The 17174-nt window shown below is 36.3% G+C and overlaps 1 protein-coding gene across 1 annotated transcript; it reads right to left on the bottom strand.

Annotated features, from left to right (window-relative positions):
- On the bottom strand, positions 1-2550 carry LOC124848746 (uncharacterized). Its single transcript, XM_047326516.2, has 7 exons — positions 2206-2550; positions 1910-2113; positions 1582-1827; positions 1401-1503; positions 1162-1280; positions 944-1039; positions 1-784 (listed from the first exon to the last, which is right to left on the bottom strand). Exons 1-7 carry the CDS (start codon positions 2380-2382, stop codon positions 242-244), a joined length of 1488 nt encoding a protein of 495 aa, XP_047182472.1. The 5' UTR covers positions 2383-2550; the 3' UTR covers positions 1-241.
- Between the last annotated feature and the right edge of the window lie 14624 nt (positions 2551-17174).

Raw genomic sequence — 17174 nt, 5'->3', positions numbered from 1 at the left:
TTACAGGAACATGAAAACTTTATTAGATGGGTTCACAAATAGAACTCAAAGAAACACATACAACTCTTATTCTTTAACAGAAATTAACTTCAAAGAGTTATCATAAAAAACTCCTAAAAAACTATTACAATATATGTTACCTATTCAACCATCACAATTAATATATACTCATAATAAACATACTTGAGAATTAGAATCAAGTGGATTAATTTTAATTCTAAAGCTCCACACAATATTTGAATCATTCCTTCTCTAGTTTATTGATTAATTGTTGCAACTTCTTCAGATACTTTTTCGTGGGATGATCCCGTATCATCCCTCTTGAAAATCTGAGTTTTCCATACAGCTGTGTAGGCGTTTGATATAAGCAGACATGTTTGTCATCAGCATCACTGTGGTTTGAGTTCGAATCTTCAGACATCTGTGAAGTGATATGCATGATCCTGCCTGGTGGATAAAGACGTCGCCTAGCTGATGTTGTATCTTGACTAACACTGTCTTCTTCAGTGATATCTTTCTCCTTAGTACATTTTCCCAATTCAAGATTCCCCATTTGATTCAACAATTTCTCTTCATCATCATCTGAGTCATCATTGTCAGATCCTTCACTGCAAGAATCGTATTCATCATCATCAATAGATTCTATGAGTAAGTGCTCTTCACTTAAAATAGGTTCAAAACTTGTCTCAGAAAATCCAGAAGCTTCAACCAAGTTATCTGACAATGGGTGAATGTTCTCACGTTGGGACCACGGTAACAATGAGTGTTTATGCTTCTTCACAACCTTTAGGCACAGAGAAGGATCAATGTTGTATAAGATAATTAATAACATCACCGAATCAATTAACTGTAAACTCTCGTTAGTGTCTAGTGAATACCTATACAACACAGACTGAGATTTCAATTTTAAATACATATTATAAAGAACGGAGCTTGAAGCTACCTCGGTGCAATAGTTTACTGCATGTTCTGCAATGGCTTTGGCAAAAGTTATGCGAGTTCCAACTGCGCTTGAGATGTTTTTATCCTTATTCCGACCCTGTAAATTATTCGATCAATACCTAATAATAAAAGCTTACAATTCTGCAAAGAATGAAACATTTTCTACGGTAAATCATCATGAGAAATCAACCAGTTACAATAAATATTGTAGGTTGTTACCTCAGCAATGAAATCATGAACAGAAGAAGCTGACAGTGTTGGCACTATGTCAGAACCATTTACAATGGAAGTGATAAAGGATTTTCCGAACTCAGCCAACTCCAAGGTCATACAGGCAGCTGCAAAAATTACTTAACGTTATTAATACAAAAGATCATGTAATTATTCCAATTCTAATATAAAACCATATTTAATTAGTTACTCAACTGAACATATGTTAATTAAAGAAGTGTGTATACCTGGGCCAAATGTTACACAAGTTGTTGAAGACAATTGTTGAATTTCTCTAAGCTTATAAGTCAACAGTGCAGCAGTACCACCACCTAGCGAGTGTCCCACGATCTATATATATATATGGAAATATATATTATTATAATTAGTATTATATTGAAAAACATAGTAAGTAACACTAACAAATACCTTGATTTTGAAGTGGGGGTATTGATGAAGATTTTTAAGTAGTACAGGAATGCAAAGATCTCTAATCCAAGAAGCTGCAGCATCCATACCACGGTGTGCATGTCCTGAAACCATGTTGTGATTGAAAGAGACAGGAGCACACAGTGCATTTGTGAGAGTGTCTTTAATGCAACGAGTCCCACGGATGAACACGAGTAAACATTCTGATTTTTTATCACGTATAACCGTGAAAGCAGGCTTCAGAATCTGAAATGCAAAATTCATTTGAGTTCAAATGGCCAAACAAAAATTCGTCAACAATATTACTAGTAATTATTAATGAAGGTACCCTAGATCTTCTCTCCCTAGAGAGGATATCCTCCTCATCGAATCCTTCACCAAATAGAAATTCCGGAAAGATTTTTCGTCTGCTGCAAAACATGGTACATATCAACAATCTCTTCAACTCATACAACTCCTTTAAAATGTGATGGTCTTTCACTTCTGCACAATCACTTCTTTCTCGGCATTCACTTCCAATCGTTTTCTTACCCTACATAAAATAAGCAAAACCTCTTTCAACAAAAAGAAACTATTTAAAGAACCCCAACATAACTGGATAATTGGTAAGAACTAGGGAAGCACCTTATCCAACACTGCGTGAGCGATGGCTCTGGGCAAGTTGAAGATGTAGCGTCTCTCGGTGTTAAAAAACAACAATATGGCTTCTGCTAATATGAGGATTACCTCCATCAAATTTTTGGGCGCTTCAAGTGCCCTTCGTTCAATCCTCACACAATTATTTCCATTGATCACCGTCATTATTTGCGAACAAGAAGGAAGCACGGCAGAATGGAGGAAGAAGAGTTAAAGAAGACACTAGAATAAATAGTTGGCGTTGGTTTGTGTCTCATGTGCCAAGCATAACCTTATATATATAGGAACGCGTGATGCAAGTGGTTTTACTTTTCTGGGTTGAATGAGTATGAGTAGGAGTTGCAAGTTGCATAGAAATGAACCACTTGAACAACAAATATAAATAAGAAGGACCACAACTTATCTTAAGATTTTGGATTTTGGATTAAATACATAATGAAGTGTAGTTCATAGTTCATTCATAAAGATTCCCTCTAATTTCTTGCGTCCAATTATCTAAGATGGTTTGACTTCAACGTGCAGATGCTGTGGTTCGGGCGACTAATCAGTCAACAGGGTGATTGAAGAAGAAAAGAAAATTATAGCAATTGATGCCACTGGGTCCCAGATGTAGTCGCCACATGAAGTGGTAGGTAGTTATAAATTATCAATCTTTCAATTTGTCTTTAATTTTCCAACAATATTCAACTACGTTGTACTTTTGTGTTACACTGTTGTTCGTAATGGAAAAAAATCAGCACCCGTGGATAAAAATCCGCGACGGATAATTGCTATTTGCTATTCACATATATTTATTATTTGTAATTTATGGATAGCGGATATTTTAATACCGGTTTATAAACGGGTCGAGTGTGAGTATTATACTATTCATACATGTGGATATCCGCTACCCGCAAAAAATAAAAAAAATTAATTTATATTTTATTAAGTTAAATTTAATTAAAATTAACATTAATTTATATTTTACAAGATTAAATTTAATTAAAATTGAATTTAAATTTATATTTTATTTAATTTATATTATATTTTATATATTTTTTGTAATTCTATTTAAATTTTATTTTAATAACTTATTAAAATATTTTTTTTAAATATTTGTGGGTATCCGCAGATATCCATGGATATCCGTGAATTTTAAAATATACGTGGATTTTAAAATATCCGCGGATATTTTTTAAGTGAGTATCCGTGCTGGTAGCGAATCGAGCTTGAAAGTAGCCTGAATGGCAAAGCCAAAGTAGCTTGACTGGAAGAGGAGAGTGATATATTTGGAGGGATGGAAAAGCATATAATAATTAATGTTGAATAGTTCAGATTATGAATATCTCAAGTCAACTTTTGTCTTCAACTGTTTCTGTTTTTCTTTTGTCTTTTTCTCTGTCTCCACATTAGGATTTAATTACTACACTAATGAATATACTTTGAAAGCATGAATGGTTTTGCCCAGGTTTTCTATGATTGAATCAATTGCTTGTTTTGCATCATGTGATCAAGGCCATTTGTTGAAAACCTTTTTATTGGCCAAATTCATAAAGTTAGCCCACTAAAAGAGAACACTTTGTGTTCAATCCTTTTGAACCCTTAGCCTTGAATATACACTGAAACCTTTGATTGAAAAATCTTTACCTTGAGTTAAGTAGAAGATCTTGTGTGGTATTGTTAAATGTTCAAGTTTGGGGTTGTTGGGAAAACATGAAAAGCATTGAGCTAAGAGCTAAAAAGTAAGAATGTGCAAAGAAAAAGAAAAGAAAAGAAAAAGAAGTAAAGCTCAATGCAAAGGCAAAAGAAAGTTGGGAATGAATAAGATGATTGTGTTGTTATGATTCTCTTAACTCAAGGGTTTTGTGATCTAGAAAAACCAATTTTCTTGTTAGCCCAGCCACATTATAAGCCATAGAAAAGTCCTTGTGATGATGCATGCTTGTGAATGTTTTTGATTGTGGTAAAATGAAAGGCAAATTTAATTCATGTAACATTGTGATAGTAGAGTGAATGAGTGATCATCTCTTATACACTTGAGTGTGAGTGAAACACTTGACTTAGTGAGGAAATATCACATGAACACATGAACATCCATGCTTAATTGATTGATCATTCATGAAAATAGCATTTGTTGGAATTTAAATGACTTTGTGAACACTAAAGCATGTGCACATCTTGATTGAACTCTTGGTCATAAGTTTGAGTGAAGTTTTTGCTTATCTTGAAAAGAAGATTTTTGAATGAAGTAAACCATCATATGAATTGGTTTAAAGATGGAGTTACATCTTATTTGCTTGAGGACAAGCAAAGTTTTAAGTTTGGGGTTGTGATAACAGTTGAAAAACTGTTATTTTTATGATTAAAATTGACACTAAAAGCAACCTTCACGCTTAGAAACTAGCTTGAAATCATGTTTTTCTTTATATTTTTGGAAATAAGAGAGCTGGACAGGTTTATGCTTGATTTCAGTGTTTTTGTGCAGGTTTAAGGTGAATTTGGTGAAAGAAGTGAAGAAGGAGAGAGATGAAATCAGAAAAGACAACAAAAAGTGCAAAAAGGAGAAGCCGAAGTCACCGCTCAGCGGCAGTTTACCGCTGAGCGGCACTCAGGAGCTTGCGGGAGGTCCGCTGAGGGGCAAAATGGCCGCTGAGGGGAGAAAACAAGTAACGCACTCACCGCTGAGCGGCACTCTAATGGGCTTGGACTTGACTTTTTGTAATTTACGAATGATACATAAGCTTTAGGGTTTCCTAGGGTTAGGTATCTCTGGCTGGAACGAAGCAAACACTTTCTCTTCCACCCCTTTGAAGGAGGATCTTGGATGCTGAGGCTTCCTCTTCACCTTTTTAGGGTTTATTCTTTCATTCTTTCATTGTAATTCATCTAGGTTCACCATGAATATGGTGAACTAAACTCTGTATGTTTGTTGGGGAATCAATGTAGTCTTGTGAAACTCTCATATATGGAATCTGTTTTTACATCTTTTAATTAAGACTTATGCTTTCTTTCATCATTAGTTAGGGTTTTTCCTCTTTGCTTAATGCTTGCATTGTTTAACTCATTCGATGCATGATTATTGGTTTTGTCGATACGGGCACGTACGGGGAAGTCTAGATCCGGGGAATTTCTCCCAATTTTATATTGGTTGTCGTTAAGCTCCTGTACTTATGAACTGATCATTAGGAATGCTAGGAATTGTATGAACTCGTGATTAGGGAGAAGCCTTCTGGAAAGGTACATTAGAGAGTGGCATTAACAATGATGATTTGACTGTTGAATTCCTTAAAATATATGAGAGTGGATAAGATGAAATTGAACCCCAACAACATATTCATATCTATATTTCATTGAAAGTGTTTATCTTTTGATTTTTGCCATTGATCAAAATTCATGCATACATGTTTATTTTCTGTCTTGCATTTTAAACCCCGAATATTTCGTCTGTAAGTCTTAGTTAATCAAGAAACCACATAACTAAACTAGGTCGTGAGTCCTTTGGGAAGAACGATACTTGGTCTTACCAAGTTTTATTACTTGAACGATTCGGTCATACTTACCGATTGAAAACAAGTTTGTGACATCATAATTTGGTGTTCATAAATTTGTCCATCAAGTTTTTGGCGCCGTTGCCGGGGACTCGTCGTTTAACTGGTTAATTTGTGTGATTATTGATTATCTTTGACTTATTTTTTTTATTTTATTTTTAAATTTCGAATTTATTTTTTTTTTTTTTTGTTTTCTGTTTTTCTGTTTTCTGTCTTTATTTTCTGAATCTTATATTTTCTTTTATATCTTTTTGTGCTAACCAAATCTTCTAGGGTTTTGTGTTCTTGTGTATGCAGGAGGCAATTCGAACTAGGAGCAAGAAAACAACAGAACCGCTGCTTGAAGGATTAGAAGACAGTAGACGGAGGAGAAGAATCAGAACATCTAGAGAACTTTTCCCTCCTCCGGAAACTCTGTTGCAACCATGACCACAAAGTTCTGACAATAGCACAGAAAATATGGAGAATAATAATATCAGAAGAACTCTTGCTGATTACACCAATGTAGCTAGACCTCAACATTTTAACAGCATAGCTAGACCTAGAGTCAATGCAGCCAATATGGAGGTCAAACCAGCATTGATCCAACTGGTGAAGAGTAATCAATTCAATGGGTTATCTCATGAAAGCCCATATGAGCACCTTACTACATTTAATGAAATTTGCAACACAGTGAAAATCAATGGGGTGCCAGACGAAGCAATCAAACTTAGTTTGTTTCATTTCTCATTGGGAGGCAATGCTAAGCTTTGGTTGAACTCTTTTCCAGAAGGAAGTTTCACAGAGTGGGAAGCAGTGGTAACAAAGTTTTTGAACAAGTACTTTCCACAATCAAAGGTGACAAAAGGCAAGCAAGAGATATCTTCATTTAAGCAGGGCATGGAAGAATCACTGGGGCATGCATGGGATAGATACAAAAGTCTGCTAAGAAAAACACCCACGCATGGTGATACAAGAAGGTCTAGCACCATAGGACCCATCACAAGAGGGATGGCCAAAAAACTCCAAGATGAGTATTCTCCCCAAGGTCAAATACTATTTGCTATTTTTGGATGGAAAATTGGAGAACAAGAAGATGTTACAAATTTGCCAAAACATGGAGAAGGGTAAAATGGACATTTCCACACAAGAAGGGGTGTGCTTATCCTTCTAAGGGGTGGCATTAGTAAAGTTTTTCTCTCCACATGTAAAACTCACGTGTTTCATAAGGCTTTCTAGAAGCCACACATTTAGCACATGGTTAGCATTTCAGATCTAAAAAGAAACGTGTAAAGGCTTGCTTAAGCTTTGAGATTGATCTATAAAATCTCATAAGCAAAGCTTGTAGCTCACTTTTGAATACATTGAGTTTTATTATGCTGATGCATTTTCCAGCAACCAGAACTCTTCCAAAAGTCACCTATTATTGAGCTTTTCTTCTCCTTCTAGCTTCCTTCCAGTGAAGGCCTTCTGAGTTAGAAAATCCACTCATCATAGAGCTCTTCCTCCATCTCTGCAGCCACTAAATTCACACTGCCACTGCTGTTAAACCTCACTTCTTTCCGCTGCCACTGCATCTGGTGATCTATATGCAACTCTGCTCATGATTCCATTCATCATTCTACTGCCTTCAAACCACAACTCTGCTGGAGCAACTTCATCAAGTGGTATCAGAGCCTTGGTTCTGCATCACGTTCCAGCTAAGTCAATTTTTTTCTTCATTCCATTATGTCATCAACACTCCCTGCGTGTCTTCATTTTGTGCACACTGTTTCATTGAAATTTTAATTCCAGTAGATTCCAATGTTTGATTTCTTTGTTCCAGCTTTTAATTGCTTTATTGTTAATCATTTTAATCGGTTCATTCCATTGCTTTGAGTCTTTTAATTTGGAAATCTAATGCTGTCATGTCCAGTAATGTGTTTTGGTTTATATTTGTCAAATTTCTAAGTTGAAACTGGTTTGGGATAATTCTGCTGTGTTGACTGGATTTTCAATAGAAACACATCAGATGAGCAATGATTAAAGAGCTCAGTGTATCTTGAAATCCATCACAGTACGGTGCCAATTGATGTATATTCAAATCTGGTTCAAACCTGATTTTTCATTTTTTCTGAAAACTGCACTATATAGAAACATCATTCCTGGCTGTGTTGATGTAATGCAATTATAATGAGTGCATACCATTTGAACAATGAATTGTCTAAGACAATAAATCTGGTTGCATCATTTTGTATAATCCAGAAATCAATTGATACAGCAGTTGGACCGATCTGCAGTGTTTCTCTTGAATGAATGTCTTTTGTTCTGTTTTTTTATGATTTTGAATCTGTCCAGATTAGAATTCATATTTGGACATCTTTTCAGTCATTCCTAGAGTCTTGTTTAAGTTTGATTTGCTGTCCTAGAGTCATTTTAATTGATTACATATCAGTTTGATTCTTTTGCTTAAAAATTGGATGGTGAATTGGCCAAATTTGGTGTGAAATAGCAACTGCAATAGTCAAATTTTGATTTAAAAGCATTTAGCCTCTGCTGGCAGTTTGCACAAGTCATATTTGGTAAAACAAATTTGCTCAAATCATAAAATTAAGAGTCCAGATTTGTTTGTGCAAAATGACCATTCAAACCACCAATTTTTTAAGCATCTTTTTCTGGTATAGTTGCAGAATTTTAATTTGAAAGCTTGATTGAATTACTGCATCAAATTTAGTTCAGAATTGGTAGCAAAAGCTTGGTTCAATTGAATTAAAAGAAGTGCACAATTCAAATCTTACCATAAACTGCATTGTAAAAAGCTGTGTGAACCAGTGCCAAGCAAAATTTAAAATCTGATGCACATTTTTTTCAGCTTTCTTCTAGGCATTTTATCAAACACTTTGCCTAGTTTACATTTGGTTTCGAAATTGATCAAAGCTGCAACTTATCTTTGTTTCTTGCTTTTCAAATCTACTCTAGAGCCTTTCCTAAGTTCATTTTGAGTGCCACCAGTCATTGGAAACCGATTAATTGATTGATTTAAGTTGTTTGAAAATCCTGCACATAAGCTGTTTGATAAAACTACAGTTGTGCATTCTGGTTTAACAATTTTTGACAGCAGCAGTGTTGATTTTCTGGCTTAACAATTGATTATTGGTGGTCTGTATGAGCTCTTTGCTGGGTGCAGAATCATCTCAGGTGGTCCTACAACACTGGTAGCATCTTAGGGAGTGGATTGGAGCAAGAAAAGATCAACATTGGGGCTGATTTTTGGTGCTGCAGAATCATATTTTCACTGGTCTGCATCAAACTGGTTGCTGCAACAGCAACATAATTCACTTGCAGCTGAGAGGATTGGAGTGAATTAAGCATAGTTTACTCTTTGTTTTTGAGAAGCCAAAGCTGCACACATCTTTCCCTTAGCCATTTCGCATTTTTTCTTACAATTTACCAAATTTCTTTGTAATTTCCATTGGTTTTCTTTGGTTGTAAGTTCCAAATCCAAACAAGTGAGGTGCTAGAGTTCACAAGTGCTCTTCCCTCATTTGTAACTTGACTTAAAGTCTCATCATTTTAAAATTGGTAGACGGTGAGTGTGTCTTAGATCCAAAATCTAAGCCTCACCTAGGAGACCTCACTTTAATTGCTTGTCCCATTCTCAACTAGATAGCATATATCTTGTGCGAATAGGAAGCTCTCTTAGGGGTCCGAATTTAGAGTTAGGCTGTGTCTTTCCTTGGCTTTGTGTTTTCTTTGTTGTCTTTAAGACTTAAGTGGATTTAAGAGTGATTTTGATCTAAGGACTCTAGTAAGTAACTAGAAGCATATTTGGCAAGGATAAGGCTTGGTACTTAAGCATTCCTAGTGAATCACCTCCCTTACCTGGAATATTGCTTTCAAGTGAAAAGCTCTAGTCTTTACTTCAAGAGTAACATTTAAGTCCATCATAATGTCTAGAAGGCATTCTCCTAGGATTAGTGATAGTGAAAAAGAACATTTTTCTCTTCAAACTTTAGTTAATGAATTCAAGGAAATGAGAAGAGAAATGAATGAAGAGAAAGTCAATAGAGAGCTTCAAAATGCTGTTATTCAAGATGAGTTGAGAATGATAAGGAAAAGTAAGTCTAGGGGAAGCCAGAGTGAAAACTCTCAAGAGGGAGGGATGTCTATGAGTTTGGGTGATTATTACCCTCATCAGCCTTCTACTTCTAGAAGGCATAGGAGAAATTCTCATGCCCCCCCACCCCCTAAAGAAGTCAATGTGGTGTTGCCTCACTTCCATGGGAAGGACAATGTAGAGGCTTATCTTGATTGGGAGATGAAGGTAGAACAATTGTTTGAATGCCATCAAGTGAGTGAAGAGAGGAAGGTCTCTCTAGCTACCCTAAGTTTTCAAGGGTATGCAATGTATTGGTGGACCGCCTTGGTCCAAGAGAGGCTTAGACATCAAGCCCCTCCCATCCACTATTGGAATGATCTCAAGTCTGCCCTTAGGAGGAGACACATTCCCTCCTACTACAATAGAGAACTCATGGATAAACTCCAAAGGTTACAACAAAGGTCTATGACAGTTGAGGAATATAGACAAAAGATGGAGTTGTATATGATGAGGGCAGGCATAGTAGAAGGTCCAGAAACTACTTTAGCTAGATTTTTAAGTGGGCTCAATTTTGACATAAGAGATAGGGTTGAACTTCTACCTTATAGAGATTTGAATGATCTTGTTCAAATGTGTATAAAGGTAGAACAACAAAACTTGAGAAAATCTTCTTCTAAAAGAATTCAAGTTCAACCTACTTTTGAAAAGAAAATTTTTAAAGAAAAAGAGCCATTTAAACCTCTAGCCAAAATAGAAGAGAGACCCAAGAAAGAGACACCCTCACACACAAGAACAAGTGAAATCAAATGCTTCAAATGTCTAGGAAGGGGTCATGTAGCTACTCAATGTCCTACAAAAAGAAACATTATTTTGAAAGGCAAGGACATTTATAGTAGTGAAAGTGACACCCCAACTAGTACAAGTGAGAGTGAGGAAGAAGAGAGGGAAGAGGAAATATATGCTGATGATGGACAACTTCTCATGGTGAGAAGGATACTTAGCAACCAACCAAGTCTTGAACATATATCACAAAGAGAGAACATCTTTCACACAAGATGTAAAATTCAGGAAAATCATTGTTCTCTCATTGTTGATAGTGGGTCTTGTTGCAATTGTTGTAGCACAAGGTTGGTTGAGAAGTTGAAACTTGATATTATACCCCATCCAAAACCTTATAAACTTCATTGGCTAAATGAAGATGGGGATATAATAGTCAAGAATCAAGTGAAGTTGGCATTTTCCATTGGGAACTTCAAAGATGAAGTTTTATGTGATATAGTTCCCATGGAAGCATGTCATGTGTTATTGGGGAGACCATGGCAATTTGATCATCAAACTATCCATCATGGTCTAACCAATACCATCACTATCCATCAAAAGGACAAGAAGTTTGTGCTTCATCCTTTGACTCCTACCCAAGTGGCTAAGGATCAAGCACAAATGAAGATTTTAAGAAAGCAAGAACATGAGCAAAAGAAAAAGTCAAAAAGAAAGGGAGGTATAGAAACAAGTGTGCCACCTAAGGTCACTCAACATGAAGTCCTTTTAAACAAAAAGACTTTAATCAATACACTTCAAGTTGAGCAACCTTCATATCTTCTTCTTTGTCAAGGGACACTTACATGCACATCTAGTGATTCAAAGACTTCAACTCTTTCTCCATCCATTCAAAAACTTTTGAAAGAATTTGATGATCTATTCCCACAAGAAATTCCAAAAGGGCTTCCACCCATAAGAGGAATTGAACATCAAATTGATTTCATTCCAGGGGCAGTTCTTCCTAATAGGCCAGCCTATAGGACAAATCCCCAAGAAACTAAGGAGATTGAGACACAAGTCCAAGAGTTGCTAGATAAAGGCTTAGTTCAAAAGAGTCTAAGTCCCTGTGCTGTACCAGTGTTACTTGTACCAAAAAAAGATGGGAAGTGGCGCATGTGTTGTGATTGTAGAGCTATCAACAACATCACAATCAAGTATAGACATCCCATTCCTAGGCTTGATGATATGTTGGATGAATTGCATGGAGCACAAATATTTTCAAAGGTAGATTTAAAAAGTGGCTATCACCAAATAAGAATTAAAGAAGGTGATGAATGGAAAACTGCCTTTAAGACCAAGTTTGGATTATATGAATGGCTAGTTATGCCTTTTGGTCTTACAAATGCTCCAAGCACATTCATGAGACTTATGAATCATGTCCTTAGGGATTGCATTGGGAAGTTTGTAGTTGTTTACTTTGATGACATCTTGGTATATAGTCAAAATTTGCAAACTCATGAAAATCATTTAAGAGTTGTTTTAACAATTCTTAGAACACACAAATTGTTTGCAAACTTTGACAAGTGTACCTTTTGTGTTGATAGTGTCATATTTCTTGGATTTGTGGTCACCAAAAATGGGGTTCATGTGGACCCAGAAAAAATAAAGGCCATCCAAGATTGGCCTCCTCCAAAGAATGTAGGAGAAGTAAGGAGCTTCCATGGGTTGGCAAGCTTTTACAGAAGATTTGTTCCTAACTTCTCTAGTCTTGCTTCACCCCTCAATGAGTTGGTGAAAAAAGATGTTACATTCCATTGGGGGGATAAACAACAAAAAGCTTTTGAGCTACTCAAAGAGAAGCTCACACAAGCACCCATTCTAGCTTTGCCAAATTTTTCCAAAACTTTTGAGCTAGAATGTGATGCTTCAGGATTTGGCATAGGTGCAGTATTATTACAAGAAGGACACCCAATTGCATACTTTAGTGAAAAACTTCATGGTGCCTCTTGTAATTAGCCCACCTATGACAAAGAACTCTATGCACTTGTGAGGGCTCTTCAAACTTGGGAACATTACCTTGTTGCCAAGGAGTTTATCATTCATAGTGATCATGAATCACTTAAGTATTTGAAGAGTCAACACAAGTTACAAAAGAGGCATGCTAAGTGGTTGGAATTCATTGAACAATTCACTTATGTTATTAAATACAAGAAAGGAAAATCCAATGTGGTGGCTGATGCTTTGTCAAGAAAAATTAATCTATTCGCCACATTGGGAGCTCAAATTCTTGGATTTAATAACATTCTTGAATTATATTCACAAGATCTTGATTTTGCTCATATCTATGAGGAATGTCTCAATAAACCTCAAGGAGGATTCTATGTGAAAGAAGGATATCTTTTTAAAGAAGGAAAAATTTGCATTCCTCAAGGTTCTCATAGAAAACTCCTTGTTAAAGAGACACATGAGGGAGGATTAATGGGACATTTTGGGGTAGAAAAGACCCTTGGCATGTTGAAAGAAAAATTCTTTTGGCCTCACATGAGAAGGGATGTTCAAAGGCATTGCTTTAAGTGTATAACTTGTTTAGAATCTAAATCTAAATCAATGCCTCATGGACTGTATACTCCTTTGAATGTTGCTTCCACCCCTTGGGAAGAGATAAGTATGGATTTTGTGTTAGGTCTTCCCAAAACTTCTAGGGGTTTTGATTCTATCTTTGTGGTGGTAGATAGATTTAGCAAAATGGCTCATTTTATACCTTGCCACAAAGTAGATGATGCAAGCAACATTGCAAAGTTATTCTTTAGAGATGTGGTTAAACTTCATGGGTTACCTAAGGTAATAGTTTCGGATAGAGATACAAAATTTCTTAGTCACTTTTGGCGGACCTTATGGTCTAGATTAGGGACTAAGTTATCTTTTTCTACTACTTGCCATCCTCAAACAGATGGTCAAACTGAAGTAGTCAATAGATCTCTTTCCACTTTACTAAGGGTAGTTCTTAAAGGAAATCACAAATCTTGGGATGAGTACCTGCCTCATGTTGAGTTTGCCTACAATAGAGTAGTTCATGGAACTACTAAATTGTCTCCTTTTGAAGTTGTTTATGGTTTTAATCCTTTGACACCCATGGATTTAATACCCCTTCCAAATTCTATTGATTTTGTTCATCAAGATGGGGTATCTAAATCTAAGTTTATCAAAGAATTACATCACAAGGTTAAAAATCAAATTCAACAACAAAATGAGAAATATGCCAAGCAACACAACAAGGGCAAGAAAGAGTTAATCTTCAATGAAGGTGATCTAGTTTGGGTTCATCTTAGAAAGGAAAGATTTCCTCAACTAAGAAAATCCAAACTCAATCCTAGAGGAGATGGCCCTTTTAGAGTGATAAGGAGGATTAATAACAATGCATATCAACTTGATCTTCCTCCTGAATATGGTGTTCATGCTACTTTCAATGTATCTGATCTTAAACCTTTTTCAGGATTTGATAGTGAAGATGAAGACCTTTTGGATTTGAGGACAAATCCTTCTCAAGAGGGAGGGGATGATACAAGAAGGTCTAGCACCATAGGACCCATCACAAGAGGGATGGCCAAAAAACTCCAAGATGAGTATTCTCCCCAAGGTCAAATACTATTTGCTATTTTTGGATGGAAAATTGGAGAACAAGAAGATGTTACAAATTTGCCAAAACATGGAGAAGGGTAAAATGGACATTTCCACACAAGAAGGGGTGTGCTTATCCTTCTAAGGGGTGGCATTAGTAAAGTTTTTCTCTCCACATGTAAAACTCACGTGTTTCATAAGGCTTTCTAGAAGCCACACATTTAGCACATGGTTAGCATTTCAGATCTAAAAAGAAACGTGTAAAGGCTTGCTTAAGCTTTGAGATTGATCTATAAAATCTCATAAGCAAAGCTTGTAGCTCACTTTTGAATACATTGAGTTTTATTATGCTGATGCATTTTCCAGCAACCAGAACTCTTCCAAAAGTCACCTATTATTGAGCTTTTCTTCTCCTTCTAGCTTCCTTCCAGTGAAGGCCTTCTGAGTTAGAAAATCCACTCATCATAGAGCTCTTCCTCCATCTCTGCAGCCACTAAATTCACACTGCCACTGTTGTTAAACCTCACTTCTTTCCGCTGCCACTGCATCTGGTGATCTATATGCAACTCTGCTCATGATTCCATTCATCATTCTACTGCCTTCAAACCACAACTCTGCTGGAGCAACTTCATCACATGGCTTCAAAGAAGAAGAAGTAGTCCTAACTTTCCTTGGAGGTCTTGGTTCACAAGCTAAGATGATGCTTCATGCCTCAGCAGGAGGAAACATTAAATGGAAAACTCCAGAGGAAGCAACTGAAATTATTGAAAATATGGCTACTAATGACAATGAACTCAACATTGAAAAAGGAGATTTTAGTCAGAAGGAGTTGTTACAATTAAATGAGGCTTTGCTTATTCAAAATAGAATTATCTCTCAACAGCTTGAAGAAGTAACTATGAAACTTTCTCAAATACCACAGGAAATACAACAGGTCTCAATGGTTCAAGTGCAACAACCAAAATGGCAGATGCAATTTACTCCAGTTGAGAAAACAGCAAAGCTTGAAGAGACTTTCCAAAGATTCTTGAAGACGAATGCGTCTTATTGTCATAATGTGGATGTTGCATTTAAAAAAATGGAGGTTTATGTTGAGAGAATAGTTGACGAGATGAAACATGATAATCTTGGAAAGGAGTGTAAAACTGTTGTGACTAGAAGTGGTAGAGTGTTAGAGGAGAGACAAAAAGAAAGAGAAGAAAAAGAAAATGAGAGTGAGAGTGAAAAAGAAACATGTGAGTGGAAAGAAAGAGTTGAGAGAGAGAAAAAGGAAAAAGAAGAAGAGGAGAGGAGAGAAAAAAAACAGAGAGAAGAGAGAGAGGAGAGACAGAAAGAAAAGGAGTATGAAAAGCCACTTCCTTATCCAAAGAGTTATTCAAGGAAGGAGAAAGAAAAGCAGTTGGAAAGATTCATGGAATTGTTTAAGAAGTTGGAGATCACTATACCATTCTCTGAAGCATTGCAACAGATGCCAGCATATGCGAAATTTTTAAAGGAACTCCTCACAAAGAAACACAAGTATATTGAGAAGGAAACTATCAATATACAGGGCAACTGCAGTGCAATCATACAGAAACTACCTCCTAAACTTAAAGATCCAGGAAGCTTCACTATTCCATGCACCATAGGAGATGTGAAAGTTGGAAGAGCACTGATTGATTTGGGAGCTAGCATTAATCTAATGCCGCTATCCATGTGCAGAACAATTCAGGGGCTAGAAATTAAACCAACCAGAATGGCTCTTCCATTGGCGGACAGATCTCTTAAGTATCCATATGGAGTGGTTGAAGATGTTCTAGTGAAGGTTGACAAATTTGTATTCCCAGTGGATTTTATTGTGATGGAGATGGAAGGAACTAGTGATGTTCCTCTTATTCTTGGGAGACCTTTTATGAAGACTGCTAGAGTTTTGATTGATGTAGAGAATGGTAAGCTTAAATTGAGAGTTGACGATGAAGAAGTCACTTTTGACGTATCCAAGGCCATGACATATCCAAATGATGACAAAGCATGCTTTCAATTTGATGAACTTGACGAAGTTTGTATGGTACAAGAAAGGATGGTGCGAAATATTTCTCCATTGGAAAAAACTCTCATTGAGGCATGTGAAGATTTAGATGAAGAAGAAGAGAAATTGATTGATGAATGTCTGATGGACTTGGAAACATTGAAAAAGAGTCCAGAGGAAGATCCAATATTTGAAATAATTGATAAGGAAGAAACAGTCAAAACACAGACACCAGAATTAAAAAGATTGCCATCACATCTGAAATATGTGTTTCTAGAAGAAGATGGAACAAAGCTAGTCATCATCAATAACTCTTTATCTCTACAAGAAGAAGAGCAATTGATAGAAATTCTGAAAGCCAACAAAGAAGCAATTGGGTGGTCAATATCAGATCTCAAAGGTATTAGCCCAACTTACTGCATGCACAAAATTTTTATGGAAGAAGATTATAAACCAAGTGCTCAACCACAGAGAAGGTTAAATCCGGTTATGAAGGAGGTTGTCAGAAAAGAAGTGTTGAAACTGTTAGAAGCTGGTATCATCTATCCAATCTCTGACAGTGAATGGGTGAGTCCAGTACAGGTGGTTCCAAAGAAAGGTGGGATGACAGTAATTTATAATGATAAGAATGAACTTATCCCTACTAGGACAGTTACTGGTTGGCGTATGTGCATTGATTACAGGAAGCTGAATAAAGCTACTAGGAAAGATCATTTTCCTCTTCCTTTCATGGATCAGATGCTAGAAAGATTATCAGAGCAGGCTTTCTATTGTTTTCTAGATGGATATTCTGGATATAATCAAATTGTGGTGGATCCAAAAGACCAGGAGAAGACGGCTTTTACTTGTCCTTTTGGTATCTTTGCGTATAGAAAGATGCCTTTTGGATTATGTAATGCTCCAGCTACGTTTCAGAGGTGTATGCAGGCAATTTTTGCGGATCTTTTAGAAAAATGCATTGAAGTATTCATGGATGATTTCTCAGTTT

The sequence above is a fragment of the Vigna umbellata genome, chromosome 10 (assembly GCF_029865625.1).
Source record: "Vigna umbellata cultivar VRB3 chromosome 10, Vumbellata_1.0, whole genome shotgun sequence".
Classification (NCBI taxonomy): domain Eukaryota; kingdom Viridiplantae; phylum Streptophyta; class Magnoliopsida; order Fabales; family Fabaceae; genus Vigna; species Vigna umbellata.
Note: the sequence above shows the minus strand (reverse complement) of the source record. Positions and strands in the feature narration are given on the sequence as shown.

Coding starts and splice junctions, on each gene's coding strand:
- LOC124848746 (XM_047326516.2), bottom strand. CDS start 2,382: ATGACGGTGATCAATGGAAATAATTGTGTGAGGATTGAACGAAGGGCA. Junction 2,114..2,205: donor CTCACGCAGTGTTGGATAAG/GTGCTTCCCTAG, acceptor TATTTTATGTAG/GGTAAGAAAACGATTGGAAG. Junction 1,504..1,581: donor ACCCCCACTTCAAAATCAAG/GTATTTGTTAGT, acceptor ATATATATATAG/ATCGTGGGACACTCGCTAGG.